The sequence below is a fragment of the Pelmatolapia mariae genome, linkage group LG3_W (assembly GCF_036321145.2).
Source record: "Pelmatolapia mariae isolate MD_Pm_ZW linkage group LG3_W, Pm_UMD_F_2, whole genome shotgun sequence".
Classification (NCBI taxonomy): domain Eukaryota; kingdom Metazoa; phylum Chordata; class Actinopteri; order Cichliformes; family Cichlidae; genus Pelmatolapia; species Pelmatolapia mariae.
The window spans coordinates 89,907,425-89,926,522 of NC_086229.1; the positions used below are offsets into that span (position 1 = coordinate 89,907,425).

Sequence of the window (19,098 nt, forward strand, 5' to 3'; positions counted from 1 at the left end):
CTGAAGTGCATGCAGTGGGACATTAACATGAGTGTGAGTCAGCTGCTTTCATAAATAGCTTTGTACCTCTTAAACGATGCCCCTGACAAAGTTACCTTATATTATAATAAAAAGACTGTAACTGAAACAAGCGCCCTCCCTCACTGCTAAACTGAACATTCAAACATAAAACTGAACCGGTGCAGACTACAGGTGGCACTTCATTTGCTGCAGTTTGTGGAATAGTCCACAGGGTGGCAGTGTACTATTAGCTTTACCTGGAGCCAGCTATTGCACCTGATGGATGAGATTCGGTAACTGATAAACAACCTGTTTTATAATCCAATACATCAAATGAGCCAAATTCCTGTGTACTAATACTTCGGATGTCACAAGATTCGCTCTAATAAGCATATATAAAGGGGATACATCATTTATTCCAGGCATTCTTTAACTCTTATAGAGCAGTTTTGCACAGTTCAAAATAGTCCTTGCTTGTTTCATTCCTGACCTCGGCACAACCCCTTCTTAACTCCCTTCCTCCTCCATTTAAACCAAATTTCTTCCCATTGGCTGCCCCTCTGAAACAAAAGGTTTGATCAACAGGTTGGTGGGCATTGTGCACACATCCATAGCTGTCTCAGTGATTAGGTGAAGAACATCTGCTCTTAATAACAAGATAGATAGATAGATAGATAGATACAATATATATATATATTGTATCTATCTATATTACATATATACAATATATATATTTTTATTGATATACAATAAAAACTAAAGATTAAACATCATAAAGTTAAAATTTTCAAAAGTCTAGTAGAGACAAACAGACATTTTGCTGTGGCGCTGTACCCTTGTTAAGTGGGTGGATGTTACCGGAAACATAATGTATACAGACATCAAACCATGGGCGTAACAACTCTGTGATGGGCCAGGGGAGGATATTTTTCTGTGCCCTTTCCCCCACGTTATACCAAAACCAACGCAGAATCCCACATTCTCTCTCTCTGTGTGTGTGTGTGTGTGTGTGTGTTTATATTTGGATGAAGGGGAAACGGTAAGGTTTCAGTCTTCTATAAAAACACAAAGACAAACTACTCATCTCTCAGAACTTCATCTGTTCAGCTTTGCACTCACTACAGCCCTTGATAACACCGCTAAAGTCTAAAGTCATCCTGATCTCTTCTCTCCTTCCTTCCCTTTCTGAGCACTGCTTTTTTTGTTCTTTTTGTGTGTCTTGATAAACATAATTAACAAAAACAAACTCCTCTAAAAGATTCAAAAGAAAATTGTTGCACAGATAGCTGGTAGAGCTGACTTATGAGACGAATAATTATCAATTTGAAAATTCAGAATACATTTTAATGACCAATAAATCACTGTGATTTTTAATTTCCACAATAAATAGTTAAAACAACAAAACACAGCTTTAAGCTTCTCATGTATTTTGAAACTGATTTTGTTTTGTTTTGTTTGTTTTTGGAAGTCTGGAATGTTAATGTGCCTTTCTGTACATCACTTATTAAATCTCGTTTTTGTGACATTTTATTTATGGACTTCTACTGTCGTTCTTTTTGTCTCTTATCCTAGTAATGTAAATTTCAGGCTTTTTTTCAAAAATAAGTAATACCTAAAAAGCCCACCTGGGACGCTAAAAAATGTAATCAACTCTCCAAATGCGACCTGTGTTTGCAGTCCTTGTATGTGGACCATGTTATCATCTCACACTGACGATCTTTGAATCTGCTGTAGGCCGGGAGAAACGGAAGTGGGTCCGAGTGAAGCATCTCACGCTGTGAGCCCCTCTTTGGTCTCCTTCCAACATCATCAGCAGCAGCGGTGGCAGCACCACCAGCAGCAACGGCCCCGCCTCGCGACGTGAACCGCTGGCTGGTTCACCTCCAGCACCGTCTCACATCTGGCTGTCAGGAAACAGCGCTGCTGCCGCTCCGTCCGGTACCGCGGCATGCTCATATCCGAAGAAGAAGAGGAAGAGGATTTTTATTTATCTAAAAGGGGAGCGAAATGTCTGAGGTGCGAAAATTCACAAAGAGGCTGAGCAAACCCGGGACGGCCGCGGAAGTCAGACAGAGCGTGTCGGAGGCTGTGAGGACCACCGTGGACCTTGTGGTGAGCGGAGCCTTTTAAAGGCTGGCTGTGAACCGGTCATTTTAGCTACCAGGGATAATGTAACTCATAGCCGACCCCCTCCACCCCCCTCCACTCTGCCCTCCCCGGGGAAGATAAGCCTATACGGGCTAGTCCTCCTTTCTAGGTGGCTGCTCTTCTTCCTGGACTTTTATGTCTGTTTTGTGAGTTTTCGCGCTCCGTCCGTGTCCTCATTATTACATCTTTCTGTAAAGCCCTGGTATGTCTGCATTACTGCCACTGCTACAACCTGTGCAAAGGCTTAAACCAGGGTCACTGTGGGAGCAGGTATATGCTTTAAATCCACCCCACATGTTCCCTTGGTTTTTCTAAACGGCCTTTATTTAAAATAAATAAATAAAATTACAGTGTCCTCCATCGCACACGCTTTCTCAGCCCTGTGCGGCTCCTTTTGTGTGCTGGCGGATGAAGAGCAGTGCCAGTTGGACAGCTGCAGCAGCATGGCTTCCCTGTCCTTGCCTTGGAGCAGTGTGTGTGTGTCTGTGTCTGGCTATGAGTGCTCGCCTCTCTGTTTCTGATGGAAATTGCTCACATTGTGCATAGAGAAGTCTGCTTTTATCACATTTGTCTCGATGGTTGTGCAAAGCAGAAGGTGTTCTTTGAATGAATGTCTATGCTGGTGGCTGTCATTGGCTCGGACTGTAATAATGAGGGATTAGGCGCAGTGGCTTGAAATGAACAGCGTTTAGTATCCTGCTGATGCAGCATTAGTGTGTCAGGGGAAGGATTTTCATAACAGTAAATCGAAGGCGTGACATTTGTCTTGAAGTTAAACCACAGTGATGTCAGCGCAGCATTAACGCTTGCCTAATGATGACTTGTTTTCTTTTTCTTTTTTCTTTTAACAAAATGCATCTGCTAACTCATCCGCTTTGTGTTTGTGTGACTGCGGCTTCAGACGCTCTCTTGCATCTTTGGCCTTTTAGTTCTAGGTTAGTTTGGATAAGAGATAAACTCTTGTTCCCCTTGAGATCAGTCTTATGATGCTCATCTTGAGTTGTGTGATGTAAGGCGTTTCCAAGTTTAAAAACCCTGTGATAAGGCACTGATTGTTTTTCTTTTTACAGAGGTGAGAGTGTTGTGTGGCTGTGTGTATGTCTACTGTTTCCTGTTTTAAGGTTGGACTGCAGCTGAGAACAAATGCTGTTTTGTGGAGGGTGCATGGCCTGTGCTAATTTCACATGGGGATTCCCTTGGGCATGCTGTGACCAATGCATCCTCTGTGACTGTGTCTGCGGATTCATTCTTAGCTTAGTCTCAGGAGAGTTGGTCTTATAGGAAGAGGACTCTACTCCTGGGCCCAAACAGGAAAAAAAGAACTATCTTATCTGTTTCTAAGGAGAATATTGAATAAAACTTAAAGTTGGGCTATGATACCCATTACAGGTTCCATATTTTTATTCTTGCTAGAGTAGCTTTCTGTAATTCATTTCAAATAATCGGTATTTATGCTGGACCTTGGGGAAGCTCCTCACTATCTGAAACAAGCTGTTTTGATCTCTTCTCTACAGTACATAAGGCAAAAATAGTTTGTTCTTAAAGTAGTAGTAAATTCTTTAAGTAGGAATAGTTCTCCAACCGTCTTGAAGAACATTCGGAGCTCTGCTGTGGTTATCGGTCGCTGTCGAAGTGTCGAAACACTGCTTCAGTCATGTTGAGGTCTGGGTATTGGGGAGGTACATCCATGACTTATAGAGTTATTTTGTGTGATGGTATTGCATGGTGGATTAAAATCTAATAGTTCTTTTCTGCCTTCATAAATTCATCATTTTCGACAAGATCTCAAACACCAGTGACTGAAATGCAGTCCCAAACCCCGATAAGAGCCTCTGCTGTGTTTTACACATGGCTGTAAAAACTCACTATTGGACTTTTCTCTTGAAGACGTCTGACTTTTTCTCATCTCTTTAGAAGATCTGTTTTCACAGCTTGTTTGATTTTGAGCGTTGTGTAATTTGACATACTCCAACCTTTTCTCCCCATTTCCCTTCTCTAAGAGTGGCTTCATGACAGTCACTCTTCTATTGAGATCATTGCTGATGATGTTTCAGCGAACAGTGGATGAATCAACTGAAGGCCCAGATGTGTCTCTCAGGTCCAATGTCAGGTCTTTGGACGTAGGACTTCCTGTTTCTTAAGGACTTGACTTTCAGATACTGGTCGTCTGGTGTAAACAGCTTTTTAGTCCTGATACTTTTTCGCTTATCCTCCATTTGTCCACTTTCCTTCATTTTTTTTAAGGACATACTGCAAACTATGTTTAAATATACCAAGTTTTTGGCTGATAGGCTTTTGGGAATACCCTTGTTGGAATGGACATAAAAAAACTACAGCTTTATGTTTGTGTTATCTTTGATATTTTTCATAGATTCAACAAAAGAAATGGGAACAAATTCTATGTTTTTGCAACAGGCTGTAATTACCAACATTAAAATTGGTTCTTTGCTAAGCTGTCTGTGCAGACATCCCCTGGATTAGGTACCTGTTTTATGCTTGAATGATTCATATGCCAGCGTTATGTGGGTTAACGAAGCAAACAAACAAAGCATTCCTCTGAAAATGCTCAAGTGCAAAAATACAAAAAAAAGCACCCAGTGTCCAAATCAAGACTTTAAGGACCTTCAGAAAGCTTGGAGAACTATCGGTCGAGACCAGTTAAAAAAATGCAACAGAATCTGGATCCTTGGAAGCCAAAGATTTTTGCACAGTATTATATATGACATAAAACATAGAAAAACTAAAAGGAAACTACACAATGGAGAACATGTGGGTTTTTTTCTGGCCTTGAGCCAACTGTGTTCCATGGAAATTCCCATTAGAGATGTGTTAGTGGTTATTGGGCTTCCTGCTGTTCCTAGAAAGTCCTGCTATCAAATCCACATCTGTGTGTGTGTTTTGTTTTCTATTATATTAAATTGCTTTGAACCAATTGGACAGTGATGGCGTACTGATCCTAAAATTTAAACCGTGTGATTACCGCTCTGTGTTGTGCCGGTGTCTCTGGTGTTTTTTAATTTGACTTGATAAACGTGAGTCCTGCTGTGTGTTCTCAGGTAATCTGATAACAAGTACACAGTGATTTATAATTTTAGAAAACAGCCACTGGGAGTTGCTGGTATCTGTGGTGTGTCTGTGGTTCACACATTTGCCTTTCATGCAAAAGTCCCCTGGTTTGAGACCAGGACGAGTAATAAACTCAGCCTCAGGGGGTCAGAAGGTAGTGTGTCCCACGTGTTGGTGGCAAGCCTGAGTAAATGGGAGGGTTGCAATGGATGACAAAATAAGTCCAATATAAGGATCCATCTGCTGTAGTGACCCACTGGGGAAATAAAGGAAGTGGGAAGGGGGAAGTAGCTATAAAAATGTGTGGAATCCAGCTTTTTAAATGTGAAAATGAAATAGCCATCGATATATTGGCTGAATGTCGGCTTTGGCAGATATGGGGGTTGATGACTCATATCAACGTTTCTACAAATAAGGTAGCATTTTCCAAAGTCAGTGGCCATTTTATCTGTTGAAGAATGAAGAGATTTTTTAAAATCTATTTTATAAATGGAAGATTTTTTTCCCTCATAAAAAGAGATATTTAATTGGTCAAATAATTGAAAATTAATAACTGAGCATCATCCTTCAGATGGATCCCATTCTAAGGGTCTTGGACTGCATCTGATGGTAGTCCCAATAGGAGCTTTGCTGCATATCCGCTAGCTCCCCAAGGACTGCAGGTTAGAGCAGCCCGCCAGCTCCCAGCAGATCTCTGGAGCAAAAGAAAGAATTCCATTGCCAGCTGGCAATTAGCCTCCATTTGACTGCAGGGTGATAGACTCTGTGGGAAAGTGGCTAAATGATACCGAGCACCGCCACAAAAGCCGTCAGACTGGAGAACCAGTCATAAGTGAAAACACAAAGTGGGAAGAGTCGGGCCTAGCTGATTGGCAGTGACTAAACTTTCAAAATAAAGCGAGTGACTGTCTTATAGTAAATCGATTGTGGACGGCAATTTTTCAGGTGGCTAAAAAAGGAGGAAAAAAATCACTAAAAGTTGTTCCTAATTATGCTTGTCCAAGTTTAATCTTTAGCAAGTTTTTATGTGTGGGAAATACTGTACAAAAAAACAAAAGAATTGGCACTGGCATGGGATATGAGTCATATTGGTATTTTAAGTATAGCTTTGTCATAATCAGGGTATCTAAATAAAACAAGATGCCTGAGTGCATCTTGTTTCCATGGATTGTTGTCAGATATTCTGTAGACAATCGATACAGAAATCTATAAATAAATAGATACATTTATTGATAAATTCTATAGACATCCTGTAACCCATGAAATTATGAAGAATACAGAGAACAGAGACAGGTGTAACTAAGAACAGATATTTTTTTTTCTAGATTAAGTAAAGATTAAAGATTAAGTAGTTGTTTGTTTGTTTGTTTAAAGAGACAGGAAGTAAGAGAAAGATTAAGGAGACGTGCTATCGGCTCCATATGTCTGTGCGTCTCACTTACACACAGATTGGAGTACTTAGTGGGGTCAGCTGTGGGACAGTGGAGCTGCTTTATGCTGTATGTGACTCTAATGTCAGTGTGTGTATATACTGTGTAAGCTCCCCTCTTAAAAGTAATGAAATCCACTCGGTCACGTTGGAGTCGCGAGTGCCTTACATCTGCAGAACCATAATGGGACATAGACATCTGGAAATGCATGCTGGCCAACATCACCGTCATCATCGTCATCATTGTAGTCCTATGGAGGCGGGCTGGGAGTTGTGCTTTGTACACAGTGAATATAGCTCACTGATAGCTGAGAGAAGTGAGTGTGTGTGTCTTAATTGGAGGTGGCAACAGTTTAGATGGGAAAGAGCCTCGACTGCTTTCAAGCTACACCCAAGTGTTGCGCTACAGCCCTTTGATTGTTTTCAGCTCTCTTTGTGCCTCTCTGTTTCTCAATCAGTGACACCGCCTGTGGCTGCAAAGCTTCTTCAGTAAAAGCAGAACTTGCTCCTTCACAACTTGCTTCCTCTTACTCCCTCCTTCTGTCTGTAACGTGATCACCGTTGCAGTGGAGGCAGTGCGTGCTGCCGAGCCTGTCACCTCTGACTTGTAGCGCTGCGGTTCAGGCTTGTTGCACATGACAGGAAGCAGAGCTGCTGTGTTGGGTGCAGGGGCGGTGCACAGCCATATGTAATGGTTTTACCAGACTTGTAGGTGTTGTTTTGCTGCCGCTGGGACTGCATGTAAAATGATAGCACGGATGCTACATAGCAGCATAAATAGGAAAATACTTAAATCCACATAGCACAAGTACCATTAGGGTCAGGAAGTTTTTATTTAAATTAGTGGTTTAAAAAATGCGAGACACAGGGTTTGTGTGGACTGCCAAGAAAGTCAGGCTCTGGTGGAAAATTGTGGAGGAACATGTACATGTACCACACTTCTTTCACAGGCTAAATTACTGGTTACTTTGAAAAGGGAGAACTTTCTCTTCATTTATGGCTTATGCACAGATGCCACCATGTTCAAGAAGCTGACATGCACTCTTGAAACATGCACTCTGATTTGAAGATTTGGGGTTTTGGAGAAAACGAAAAGCATTTGTTTTGATTCAAAATGAAATAAAATTGATCAACATGGCAATAATTACCATGTTAAAACTCAAACTGACTGTGTTAGCACAGCTGAAATTATTTCTGTACAACTTTATTTGTACAGCAAATTCGAAAACACAGAGTTACAAAGTGCTTCACGGTATCAGTAAAAGCCAAATGTTAAAGATAAGAATAGATGTTCCAGCATACAGACACACAATCAGCTGTAGGGTAACACATTCATTCCAACATACATGATTCCATACACACAAATAGATGTAAACTGCCGCCCAAAATAAGGGGAAAAGATTAAGGTAAAGCAACCCTGTAAAAATGTGTTTTCAGCAGAAGTTTGAAACAAACACATTCAGCCTGATAGGCCGAGGATGCTTGTTCCAAAGTTCAAGATCAGATCTGGTTTTAAAGTAAGAGCGTGGAAGTGTTAGGAGAGCTGGATCAGATGTTTTGTGACGCTGGCTGCAGTGATAGAGTCTCAGTAGCGCTCATGTATAAGCAGGAGCCTGTCCAAAGTGGATTCTGATTTAGCTAGTTGTTTGTCTGGAGCATCATCTTTAGTTTCTTTAAAAATAAAGTTAATAAAGTTATCATCTGAGGGCCTGGAAGTCATCTATTACAAGTCTTACCTTGGGGTCTCCCATTTTTCCCTCCGTTCTAGTTAGAGCTAGTCTGCAAATCTGTGAACACATTTGGATGGATTTTCTGAGCTCAGCTCTTCGAACAAGCATACAAGCAAAGTTCTTATTTTTTTGCCTTTTCACTTTTCTTTAAAAAAACAAAAAATAAACCAAGGGGATTGCAAAGTGCTCCCACACTTTTTGCGGTACTTAACTAAACTGAAGAAGCCTGCGCTTGTCTAAATCCAGCGCACTTTCGAAAATTGTAATATGCCCCAAAATATCCAATATGTCAGGAAGAAATTTGAGGAAATGATACAAAAAACAGCTGGCATTTTGGTTTTGAGCTTCAACTTTACATTTTTCACACACTGTAAAAATACAGTCTAAATAGGGAGTGTATAGCAATATATGAGATGTTGCTGAAGACATATATATTTTTTCAAAGCGAGCAAAATATGTTTTAAGGCTCTTTTCATGCAATCAAATGGGTGAATGCTATATTTTATAATAAAGCTGGATATTTCCAAAAGGCCTATGTGAGAGCTTGGATCCAGCCGGAATAATTGCACAGGTAAACAATCCTAATGATAGGCTTAACTTAAAGTGAAGAGAGAGGGGGGCAAGCAGGAGCCAAACTACTGCCTTTCTGTTGCAATAGAAGCACAACGCTCTAATCTCAGCTACATGAATGGAAATATGACAGAGTACAAGGTGGAAAATCGCTCAGTCATTCTCTCCCAGCTGTAAAGCTCCGTCAGCTCTTTACAGCCTCGGCTCCTTAGATTCCCCACTGCGTCTGCCCACTAAGCGTGTATCAGACTATGTAGCAGTGGCTCACTAATGGGGCACAGACGCTGATCAAATCCATACAGTCTGATTTCCTCCAAGCAGCGTGGTGTCGCTGAGCCAGAGGCTTGTCGGGCTAAGCTTTTCATCACTTTTCTCTCTGCTTAACTTGAGCTTAAAATGGAACTTTGTTGGAATTAATTTTCAATCCTTCCAAGTGGGCTAGATTTATATGTGAGATCACATTTTGACCCAGTTGTGGAAAGCTACACTGAACAGAGGCTGCATGCCTCTTTAAGACACCATGGAAAGGCCCATTTGTTGTCATCTACTTCTCTATGAAACTTAAAACAGGAAGTCATGATAGTTTGTTGTGGTATTTGGTTGAACTTGCTTTTTTTTAGTTTCATTATGTCTCTGTCAAGCTTTATCAGACCTATGAATCGATGAAGTTGTTGCCTTTGCTGCTCTTTCAGTCTTTACCTGAGAATTTATTTTCAGTTTCTTCCTTTTTGGTCATCTTTTGCTTTATTTTCCCCCCATCAGCCCACATTTCTCCCAGCAGCTGTTTTCCTGCACTGTGACAGCCCTCTAAACTTTGTGGTTGTCTCTTTAATCTCTTGTGGCTCTGCTGAAGCATGGGTGGTGAGGAGTTCCAAAGGTGAACACTCGTTAGCTGCTTTCAAACAGCAGGGGTGTGCAGGACCCACCAGAACCACAGAAAAGACAAACATAATTGGTGCATGAGATCAAAATGAAAAGAAAAAGAAAAAAAGTTTATTTGAAATGACATGTGTTGGTGTCCTTTCCTTCCTCCCCCTTCAGGAGCAGCCAAAGATCATTGAACCACTCGACTATGAGGCTGTGGTGTTTCAGAGAAAGGCTCAGATCCACAGTGACCCCCACAGAGACCTGCTGCTCTGCCCTGTGGATGATGTCTCGGTGAGTCCACGCCATCCTTTCTGCAGTTTCTCACAGAATAAACATGTGTCAGCTGTTTTTATAACAGGTTTAAACTGTTATTTTTTATAGATTTCTTCTGTAATCTGCAGCAGTTCTTTTTATTGTGCTACAAAGAATATAAGCTTCAGATCTACAATATTGTCACGTGCTTAGTTGTTATTATGCTCTTAGTTTAGTATCCTTATCAGTTTATTTCTTATTATCACAGGTGGCCCATTGCTAGCTAAACTTTAACTCTGTTTTGGGCATCAAAACCACGTTACACCTTTAAAATAGCAAAGATCCAAGGACAATATGACATTAATTACTGTCATAGCACTTTAAAAAGTAACGATTTGAACATCAAATCAAATCAAATCAAATCAAATCACTTTTATTGTCACGTCACATGTGCAGGTACACTGGTACAGTACATGCGAGTGAAATTCTTGTGTGCGAGCTTCACAAGCAACAGAGTTGTGCAAAAATACAATAACGTAAAACAAGCAAAATATAAGAATGGCTAAATCTGAAAGTAATAAATGTATGTACAATATATAAGAGTATATGCATTACTGGATGTGTATACTAAATATGTTTTTCTACGTGTGTGTGTGTGTGTGTGTGTGTGTATGTGTGTGTGTGTGTGTGTACGGGTTCGTACTATCCTGGTGGGGACCAAAATCTGACTTTTACTATCCTGGTGGGGACTTTCTGCACCGTGGGGACCAAAATCCAGGTCCCCTCGGGGTTGAAAGCAATTTTCACACTCAAAATGCGGTTTTACTGTCAGGGTTACAATTAGGTTATGGTTAGGTTTAGGGTAAGGGTTAGGGTTAGGCATTCATTTTTAATGGTTAGGGTTAGGGTAAGGGGCTAGGGAAAGCATTATGTCAATGGGATGTCCCCACGAGGATAGCAAACCAGACATGTGTGTGTGTGTGTGTGTGTGTGTGTGTGTGTGTGTGTGAGTGTGTATATACATATTTTACAAATGAAATAGAGTAAAAAATAAAATAAGATATATAAAATATACAGAGGTTGGTAGTTGACATGTGCAAAACAGTGGCATTAATGTACAGTATGGAGTGCATAATGTTGAAGTTCCAGTAGTGAAGGTGAGGTGTCTATGACGTGTTCAGCAGTCTGATGGCCTGGTGGAAAAAGCTGTCTCTCAGTCTGCTGGTACGGGACCGGATGCTGCAGAACCTCCTTCCTGATGGAAGCAGTCTGAACAGTTTATGGCTAGGGTGACTGGAGTCCTTGATGATCCTCCCCGCTTTCCTCAGGCACCACTTCCTGTAGATGTCTTGGAGGGAGGGAAGCTCACCTCCAATTATCCGTTCAGAGCACCGCACTACTCTCTGGAGAGCTTTGCGGTTGTAAGCGGTGCTGTTGCCATACCAGGTGGTGATGCATCCAGTGAGGATGCTCTCAATGGCACAGCGATAGAAGGTCCTGAGGATGCGGGGGCTCATGCCGAATCTTTTCAGCAGGAAACATTTATCATTTAAAGCAGGGGTCTCAAACTCCAGGCCTCGAGGGCCGGTGTCCTGCAGGCTTTAGATGTGTCCTTGATTCAACACAGCTGATTTAAATGGCTAAATTACCTCCTCAACATGTCTTGAAGTTCTCCAGAGGCCTGGTAATGAACTAATCATTTGATTCAGGTGTGTTGACCCAGGGTGAGATCTAAAATCTGCAGGACACCGGCCCTCGAGGCCTGGAGTTCGAGACCCCTGATTTAAAGAATCTCAAGTCATTCCTGTTATTTCAAGAGTTACAATATTATTCTCCCAGAAGGTTAGAGTTAAAGGAAGTGCTCATTCGCAATATAAACTAGTGCAGGGCTTAACTCGTCACATATGTTGCCTCTGTCTTTGGCTCCGTCTACAGCCTGTGATTTATGGATCTTTTACAAATATGTTACGCTCAAAGCACCTGCGCTGAAATTTCCACAGTAAACAGCCAAAATCAGCTGCTTTTTCAGTCTGTCCGAGTCAAAGAGCTGTGAACTATCACTTTCCAAAGGACGTTTTCCCATCATTAATCACTGAACATCCTCAAAACACTAGGCTCAGTTATTCACGGCTGAGTCCAGCTCTCACATACGGTCCAGTCAGGTATTTATTGCTGTTGCTTCAGACACATGTGGTTTTGTTCTAGTGGTGCATCTGTTTGTGTCTACTCTTCTCCTTCGTCCTGAGAGAATTTGTTTCTTTGTATCTCTGTCTTTTGTTTTCTCTCATTCTCTTTTCCCGTGTTTGATGTTATGAGAAATATCTCCATCATGCACCATGCATGTGAATTCACATGTGGCTCATTTTGTGTTTGCATGCATACAGGAGTCTCAGATCTCCCGACAGAGGAGGACCGTTGTTCCCTCTGTGCCCCAGAATGCCGAGCGGGAGGCAAGGAGTCTGTTTGCCAAAGAGGTACTACAGTTATTTTGCATTATATTATCATATATATAATTAATTAAAGTAAAGAATACAAGTAAAAATGATCAACATAACAGGCTGTTTCTTAATGATTTCACACCAGCCTGCATGATACTGACCCTGACATGTTCCCTGGGAGCTCATAAAGAAACGGGAGTACTCACCGTCCAGTCGTAAACACGTGCTACGCTGATGAAATACTGTATCAGCAATGAAAAACAGACTTCTCTGGCATGATGCAGTCATACACTGCTGCTCTGCCAGGCTTTAAATCTGTGTTCATCTGCCAGCCGTCATGACTGCGATGTAGCACGGAAACAACTGTCATAGGGGCAGTTAAAACAGACCCTGGGCTTGCTCAGCATTTATTGAACAAAGATCCATTCAGATGACTTGCAGGAGACTTTTTGCTTGCAGTTCTATGCTGAATTAAAAACACAAAAAGTCCACTTAAAAGTATCTGATGCTTTGCAGACTTGTATTTTGAGTTCATGAAAAACGATCGAGGTTGATTTGTCACCCCAAAATCCTCCTCCGTGATTTACAGTCATTAAAAAAAAGGTCTGCTTGCTTTTTCCATTTGACTGCTAATCCAGCTCTCTGTGTTCTGCAGTGCATTAGGATGTACAACACTGACTGGCACGTAATCAACTACAAATACGAGGCTTATTCTGGAGACTTCCGCATGTTGCCGAGGTAAGGAACATGAGACAGAAATGACTGGAATAAACTGAAACTGTAGTTTGGATATATGGGAAAACATACAGGTTAAAATAAGGTAAAACAGCCAGATGTGTAACATGCAGTGGATTTCCTCAGCTGGATCTATGTGTTAGTGCAGCTCTGATGTTCAGCCAGATGTTCCTCCACACAACAGGTGCAGTCCAGATGTAAAGAATTTATTTCCATGGTGATAAATCTTACTGAGGAAATGACTTTATCACTGCAACCATGAATTTTGAGAAGTATTTTTGAACATAAAAAATACATGAAGGAGGCTGTAATTTGATCTAGCGTTACAAACAAGAAAGACATAAAGAACCCAGATATGTGACGTAGCTGTCCTCAGCAGAGGGGGAAAAGGCCAGCTTCATCCATTCACCCTCTGTTTTGTGTTTTTAAAGCAAAGGCCTGAAGACAGACAAACTCCCAGCTCATGTGTTCGAAATCGATGAAGACGCCAAAGACGAGGTGAGTAGAGCGGCCTGAGCGTGGTTACATCATTCCTCCTCCCTACAGGGAGGAGGAATGATAGGCTATTGACTCTATAAAGGCTATTTGACTCTATAAATCTTGCTCCGAATTTCAAAGCCTTCTGCTCAGCGAAGCAGGTATTACCCGTGTCTTGCACGTTCTGGCTTGTCGTTCGACCCCATCTTAGACTGACTGCAGGCCAGTGAAACCAGAACCCTTATAGTTTCTATAAATAGCTCTCATCGACCCTCCTCCCCCTGCTACCCTCAGGCCGGATGCAGATAAACTTAGACAGAGGAAATTTAACTGAAGGCAAATAAATGCTGCTGCTCTGCTGGCTGCACAGGGAGAGCAGGGAGGGCAGCTCAGGCTTCTGTTATTTTATCTCTGCAACTTTGTGCATACATGTTTTGATAAGATGATAAGAATAGTAGCACCTTTTTACAGACCTCCCAGTTTATGGGTTAATAGCACTCAGTCGGTAGATGATAATAGCAGGTATAGACTTGAGAGTCGCAGCTGTCAGGAGGACAGCGAGAGCTGTGTGTCAGAGAAGGTACAAGAACCCTTCTTGCTCTGTGTTATGATTTCTTTCTCTGGTTCCAGGCTTACATTAAATTAATTAGACCTCTGCATGTTGTATTCCTTCGAGTGGCCCGATGCATTACCATTATGTGTGTGTGTGCGTTTGTGTGTATGAGCGTGATCACTAACAGATCGCTCCCTTGTCGTGAGTGTGTTTGTTTTCTGTGGTGGTGATGAACAGTCCCATGATATTTACTGGATGAGATGAAGATGTTACACTGACAGGACAAAGCCTGAATTATGATGAACTGCTTCATGGGATCCCAAAGAAATTCTCCCCATACACTGATTTATGTTTATGCTTTTTCACTGACAAAGTTAATACAGCTCTGCTCTAATCAACAAACAGTTCTCACAACCACAGGAAAAAATAATTGTTTCTTCATGGCAGAAAATACTACAAACAATGTACAAGTACAGTGAATGTTTAATGTGCAAGGAGCATTAACGTGAATTGACCGCAGTAATGAAATCCGTCTTTGCTGATTGCCAAGTGTTTGTGTTTGTGTTTGTGTGTCAGGACTCGGCATCGCTGTGCTCCCAGAGGGGAGGCATCTTGAAGCAGGGCTGGCTTCAGAAAGCCAACATCAATAGCAGCCTGTCTGTCTCCATGAGGGTGAGTCAGCACCAGACCTCCTGTCTGTTATCACAGCATAACAGCAACAAGTCAACAACACAAACATGTAGAGATCAGAATAGGAGCGTAGGTGCATCTGCAATTTGTAATGCTTGAAAAATGATACACCATTAAAGCTGCACCGTTGTACGTGACTTTATCCTGTAACACTGTCCCACCCAGCATAAACCTTCACTTTTACAGTCCTGAATAATCAGCCCACATAATTTCTTAAAGACCCCATACTTTCCCAGTGAAGCACTTAGCCCTGTCTCTTCCTTTTAAAAGGGAGTTCTTCCTCCCCACTGTCGCCAAGTGTGCCTTTTGAATGTCCATAGGATCGTGCAAATAAGTTCAGCATGCAACATATGAGACGTAGCGCCATGAGAAACATAGAAACCCAATTTTGAAAAAGTTGGGGTGGTATGTAAAATGTAAATAAAAACAGAATGTAATGATTTGCACATCTCATAAATCTGTCATTTATGAACAAAGGAACACAGAGTTGGAGATAATTTATATGAATTTAAGGAGCAGGACCACGCTTCGATGCATGCCCATTCCAGTTCTCTGTCTACATACAACCCCTGTTTGTTCTCTTTTTCGTGCCCCTCCCTCTCTTTTTCAATTCATTCACTTTTCATTAATACATGAGAAATACTCTGAGGCTTTCCCCGAACCGCATCCTTAATTTGTGTACAAGCTGTCTGCCATTATCTATGAAAAAGCTGTCTAACCTAAATGAGGATATGGTCTCAGATAGTGAAAGTATATGGAAGTGAAGAAACTGTACCATTTTAAGAATAATATTTGCTAATATGGAATTTGATAACAGCAACTCATCTCCAAAGTTGGGACAGGGGCAACAAAAAGCTGTTACTAAAAGACACAGCTGTATAACTTGCAGTATCCAGTGTATCTGCCCTTCTTTTTGGAATTTAAATTACATTAGCAAGGCAGCACATGAGCTTGAAGTCACATGTCATAGTGTCATATTTTTGCTGTCATGAGTTGTCAGATGAGTCATATGAGATGTGCTCTGGATTGCAGGTGTTCAAGAGGAGGTACTTCTACTTGTCTCAGCTCCCCGATGGCTCCTACATCCTCAACTCTTATAAGGATGAGAAAAACTGCAAGGAAACCAAAGGATCCATCTACCTGGACTCCTGTATAGATGTCATCCAGGTATACTCAGTACAATTAAGAACCCAGCAGCAGTGGATAAAGCTGTTTTCTCTGTTGTGACCATGTTGTTGTGCTTAATTAAACTCACTGAGTTTATTTCCCTCATGCGCTCTCTGCGAGGTTTCAGAACTTGGCATGAGCTCCCACCCTCGTGAAATTCAGCGTGTTTCTGTGTCTTACTTTCCCTTGGGGGCTTTTGGCTGCTTTAATTGGGCAGATCTGCTGCATTCCAGTGACTTGGGCAGAAACGTCAGCTTCTAGCAGATTATGAAGAGTTGTTGCTGGCTCATGGCACAGCCTAGTACCTTGATTGTTCCTCGGCAGGGCTGACCTGCCTGAGAAAGCAGCCAGGAAGCTTTCAGTTTAATGAGCACGCTCAGAATATGAATGGGGGGAGTGAGGGAGTTCATTCTGGCTCATGGATTTAACGAGGAAGCTTGAGTTTAGCATGGAAATCAGGTTTTGTTTGGTCATGGTTGAATAGCATTGACTCTCAGTTTGTTTCTGAATTTAAGTTGAGATTCTTCTGATTACATTTGATTCCCTACGCTGTGCTTTTAACGGCTTATTTAGTTGTACCACAGATCCTCTAATTCTCATCAGTTTCCACCTGTTAGTTAAAAATCAATGAAAAATGATGTTTCTTCCTCAGAGTCCCAAGATGCGGCGGAATGGCTTTGAGCTTAAGATGCAAGACCGCTATAGCCACTTCCTGGCTGCAGACAGTGAGGCAGAGATGGAGGAATGGGTGGTCACACTGAAACAGGCTCTGCAGAGCAGCACAGAGGCTGGCCAGGACAGGAGGAACGGTGCTGAGTCGCTGGACTGTGTCCTTGGTGAGCTGTTCTACCACACTTTGAGCAGTTAGATGTCCACATTATCTTTCAGTCAACATAGTACTTATAGTCTTATTGAAGCGTTTCTATAGTTTTATAGTCAGTTTACTTTAAACACTGATTCTAACAACGGGCCTATCATGTTTTTTTCCATTGGTTTCCACGTTACAGTCACACATATGCAATTAGCAGGCGGACTCCTTCACCTGTAGCCCCTGAGACAATAACATGCTAGTATATTAGCTAACTAAGGAACAAAGGAGTTTGTGTATACAGGACTGTGCAACAACCTTGAACCACCGCTCACTTCTATTCAAGTGAACTTGAATAATGGTTCTCAAGACTTTCTGAAGGTCCTTCAAAGTCTTTCTTGGACTCCTTTGGCACTCAATCCTGAACATTGTCAGAGGAGTATTTTTTTGTTAAGTCATTTACACGGACGTGTGAATCGATCAACCATAAAAAAGACACTTAGGATAAGTAAATGTGTCTACATAGAGCAGACAGAGGCAAATAAACATTTTAAAATTGTATCTTTAGGCACTTTGTTGCAGACTTTTGCAAAAACAACAAATGTATTCCCATTTATTTTGTTAAATCTACCAGAAGTGCCAAAGAAAACACGCTGGCAGGCGTAAAATTGTAGTTTTGAACCAAGATTATATCAAAAGAGCTATTAGCCAAAAACTTGGCATAATATAATTTCCTTAGGGATTAATAAGAATTCTGATTCTGATATTACTGAATGGTGTGGAAATAAAGAAAACTGAGGAAACTAGATAAGTGGAGAACAAAAGAAGTACTAGCATTAAGGGAGGGAAGCTTTATAGGGACTTGTAGTGTGTATTGTGTTCTTGTTGAATAGGCATTCATGTGGATTACATGTATTGATGTCTGGTTATTGTCCTTTTCCTCTCAGATGATGACACGGCCAGCCAAGGTAAAGGCGAGAGCATGCTGGAGAACTCGGGGAGGAGCTTGCACACTGAACTCATCAAGGTATGAAGGAATTACAGATGATTAATTAAGCTGTGTTAGTTGGGCCAGACTTACCAAGTGGGTCAAATTAGTGTGAAGCTGCAGAAATGTGCTGAAGGGAGTGGAAAGTTCTGTGGCTATTAACACCGCGCTAATTTATGAACACAGACACAGACGGGTCTTTTCAGTAACGATCAGCAAATTCTACACAGAGCTGCTCTCTGCAAACAGCCGTGCAGCTGACGGGGAATGTATGTGTTAAAATATAAGGGTGAAGTCCTCCATCAGAAACTAAAGGGTGTTTGTCACCCTATCAACCTTTAGCATAACATAAAACAACAAAAAAAAGAAGTGAGCAAACTTAAAGGCATTAAATTCAACTAAATACACATCTTGTTTTTGCATGTGTTCTTTGTGATGCTGCAGATATCTGCAAAAATCAAAGGAGAACAATCTGACTCACAGCCACCTGTGGGCAACAGCTACAGACTGCATAATCCTGAATACAGATCAGTGGTTTGTTAAATCACACTGTGGCGCTTCAGTAAATGACATAATAAGAAAGCATATGAGATGATTTTAATGAGACATTATCCAAAAAATGAATCGGAAGCAGAACAAGTTCAGCATCACTTTTATTTGTGGTGTTCTGTGCGAGTCCTGTTTGTCAGAGACAGAGCCGCTCTGATGTGTCTATAAACCCCAAACTGCACAGCAACAACAAAACCCTCTGTTGCTGCTGTTCCACTCTGTTTGCTTTGGGCCACGGCAGCAAAGCTTTCCTCTGTGCACGTAAAAGAAGGTCGAGTTTGTCTGCAGGCTGAGCAGACAGTGAGAACAGAGACGCGAGCAGGAGGAAGAGAGGGGAGAGAAATGGACTCTGAGGGCTCTTACACAAACCTGAGGCTTTGATTTGTCTCCATTGGACGCCCTTCGTTTTCCCCCTTTTGTGCCTTGACTACATATCAACCTTCCTCTTTCTTTTTCTGTTTGTGTAAGTTTACAAGCACCTCACTGAGTACACTGTACCGGACCATTACAGTAAGGGATGCTGTTCTACCTGCGGTTGCTGCCTCATTCATAAATGAAGACCATGCAAATAAGCTATAAAAATCTGTTGCAATAAAGTGTGCAACTAAAAGAGAAGGAACGCAGCGGCTGA

General features: G+C 41.6%; 1 protein-coding gene across 5 annotated transcripts in view; it reads left to right on the forward strand.

Annotated features, from left to right (window-relative positions):
- The first annotated feature begins 1,754 nt into the window (after positions 1–1,754).
- Positions 1,755–19,098, forward strand: part of dock11 (dedicator of cytokinesis 11) — a 95,446-nt gene continuing 78,102 nt past the window's right edge. For 2 of the 5 annotated variants that reach the window (XM_063470229.1, XM_063470230.1), the window contains exons 1-9: positions 1,757–2,112; positions 9,985–10,101; positions 12,447–12,536; positions 13,156–13,238; positions 13,667–13,733; positions 14,842–14,937; positions 15,988–16,122; positions 16,775–16,958; positions 17,878–17,957. In XM_063470229.1, the coding sequence (XP_063326299.1) occupies positions 2,008–2,112; positions 9,985–10,101; positions 12,447–12,536; positions 13,156–13,238; positions 13,667–13,733; positions 14,842–14,937; positions 15,988–16,122; positions 16,775–16,958; positions 17,878–17,957 (957 nt within the window). In that variant the 5' untranslated portion in view covers positions 1,757–2,007. Of the gene's footprint in view, positions 2,113–9,984; positions 10,102–12,446; positions 12,537–13,155; positions 13,239–13,666; positions 13,734–14,841; positions 14,938–15,987; positions 16,123–16,774; positions 16,959–17,877; positions 17,958–19,098 lie in introns of all 5 variants that reach the window. The other 3 variants (XM_063470231.1, XM_063470234.1, XM_063470233.1) reach the window with 2 other exon arrangements.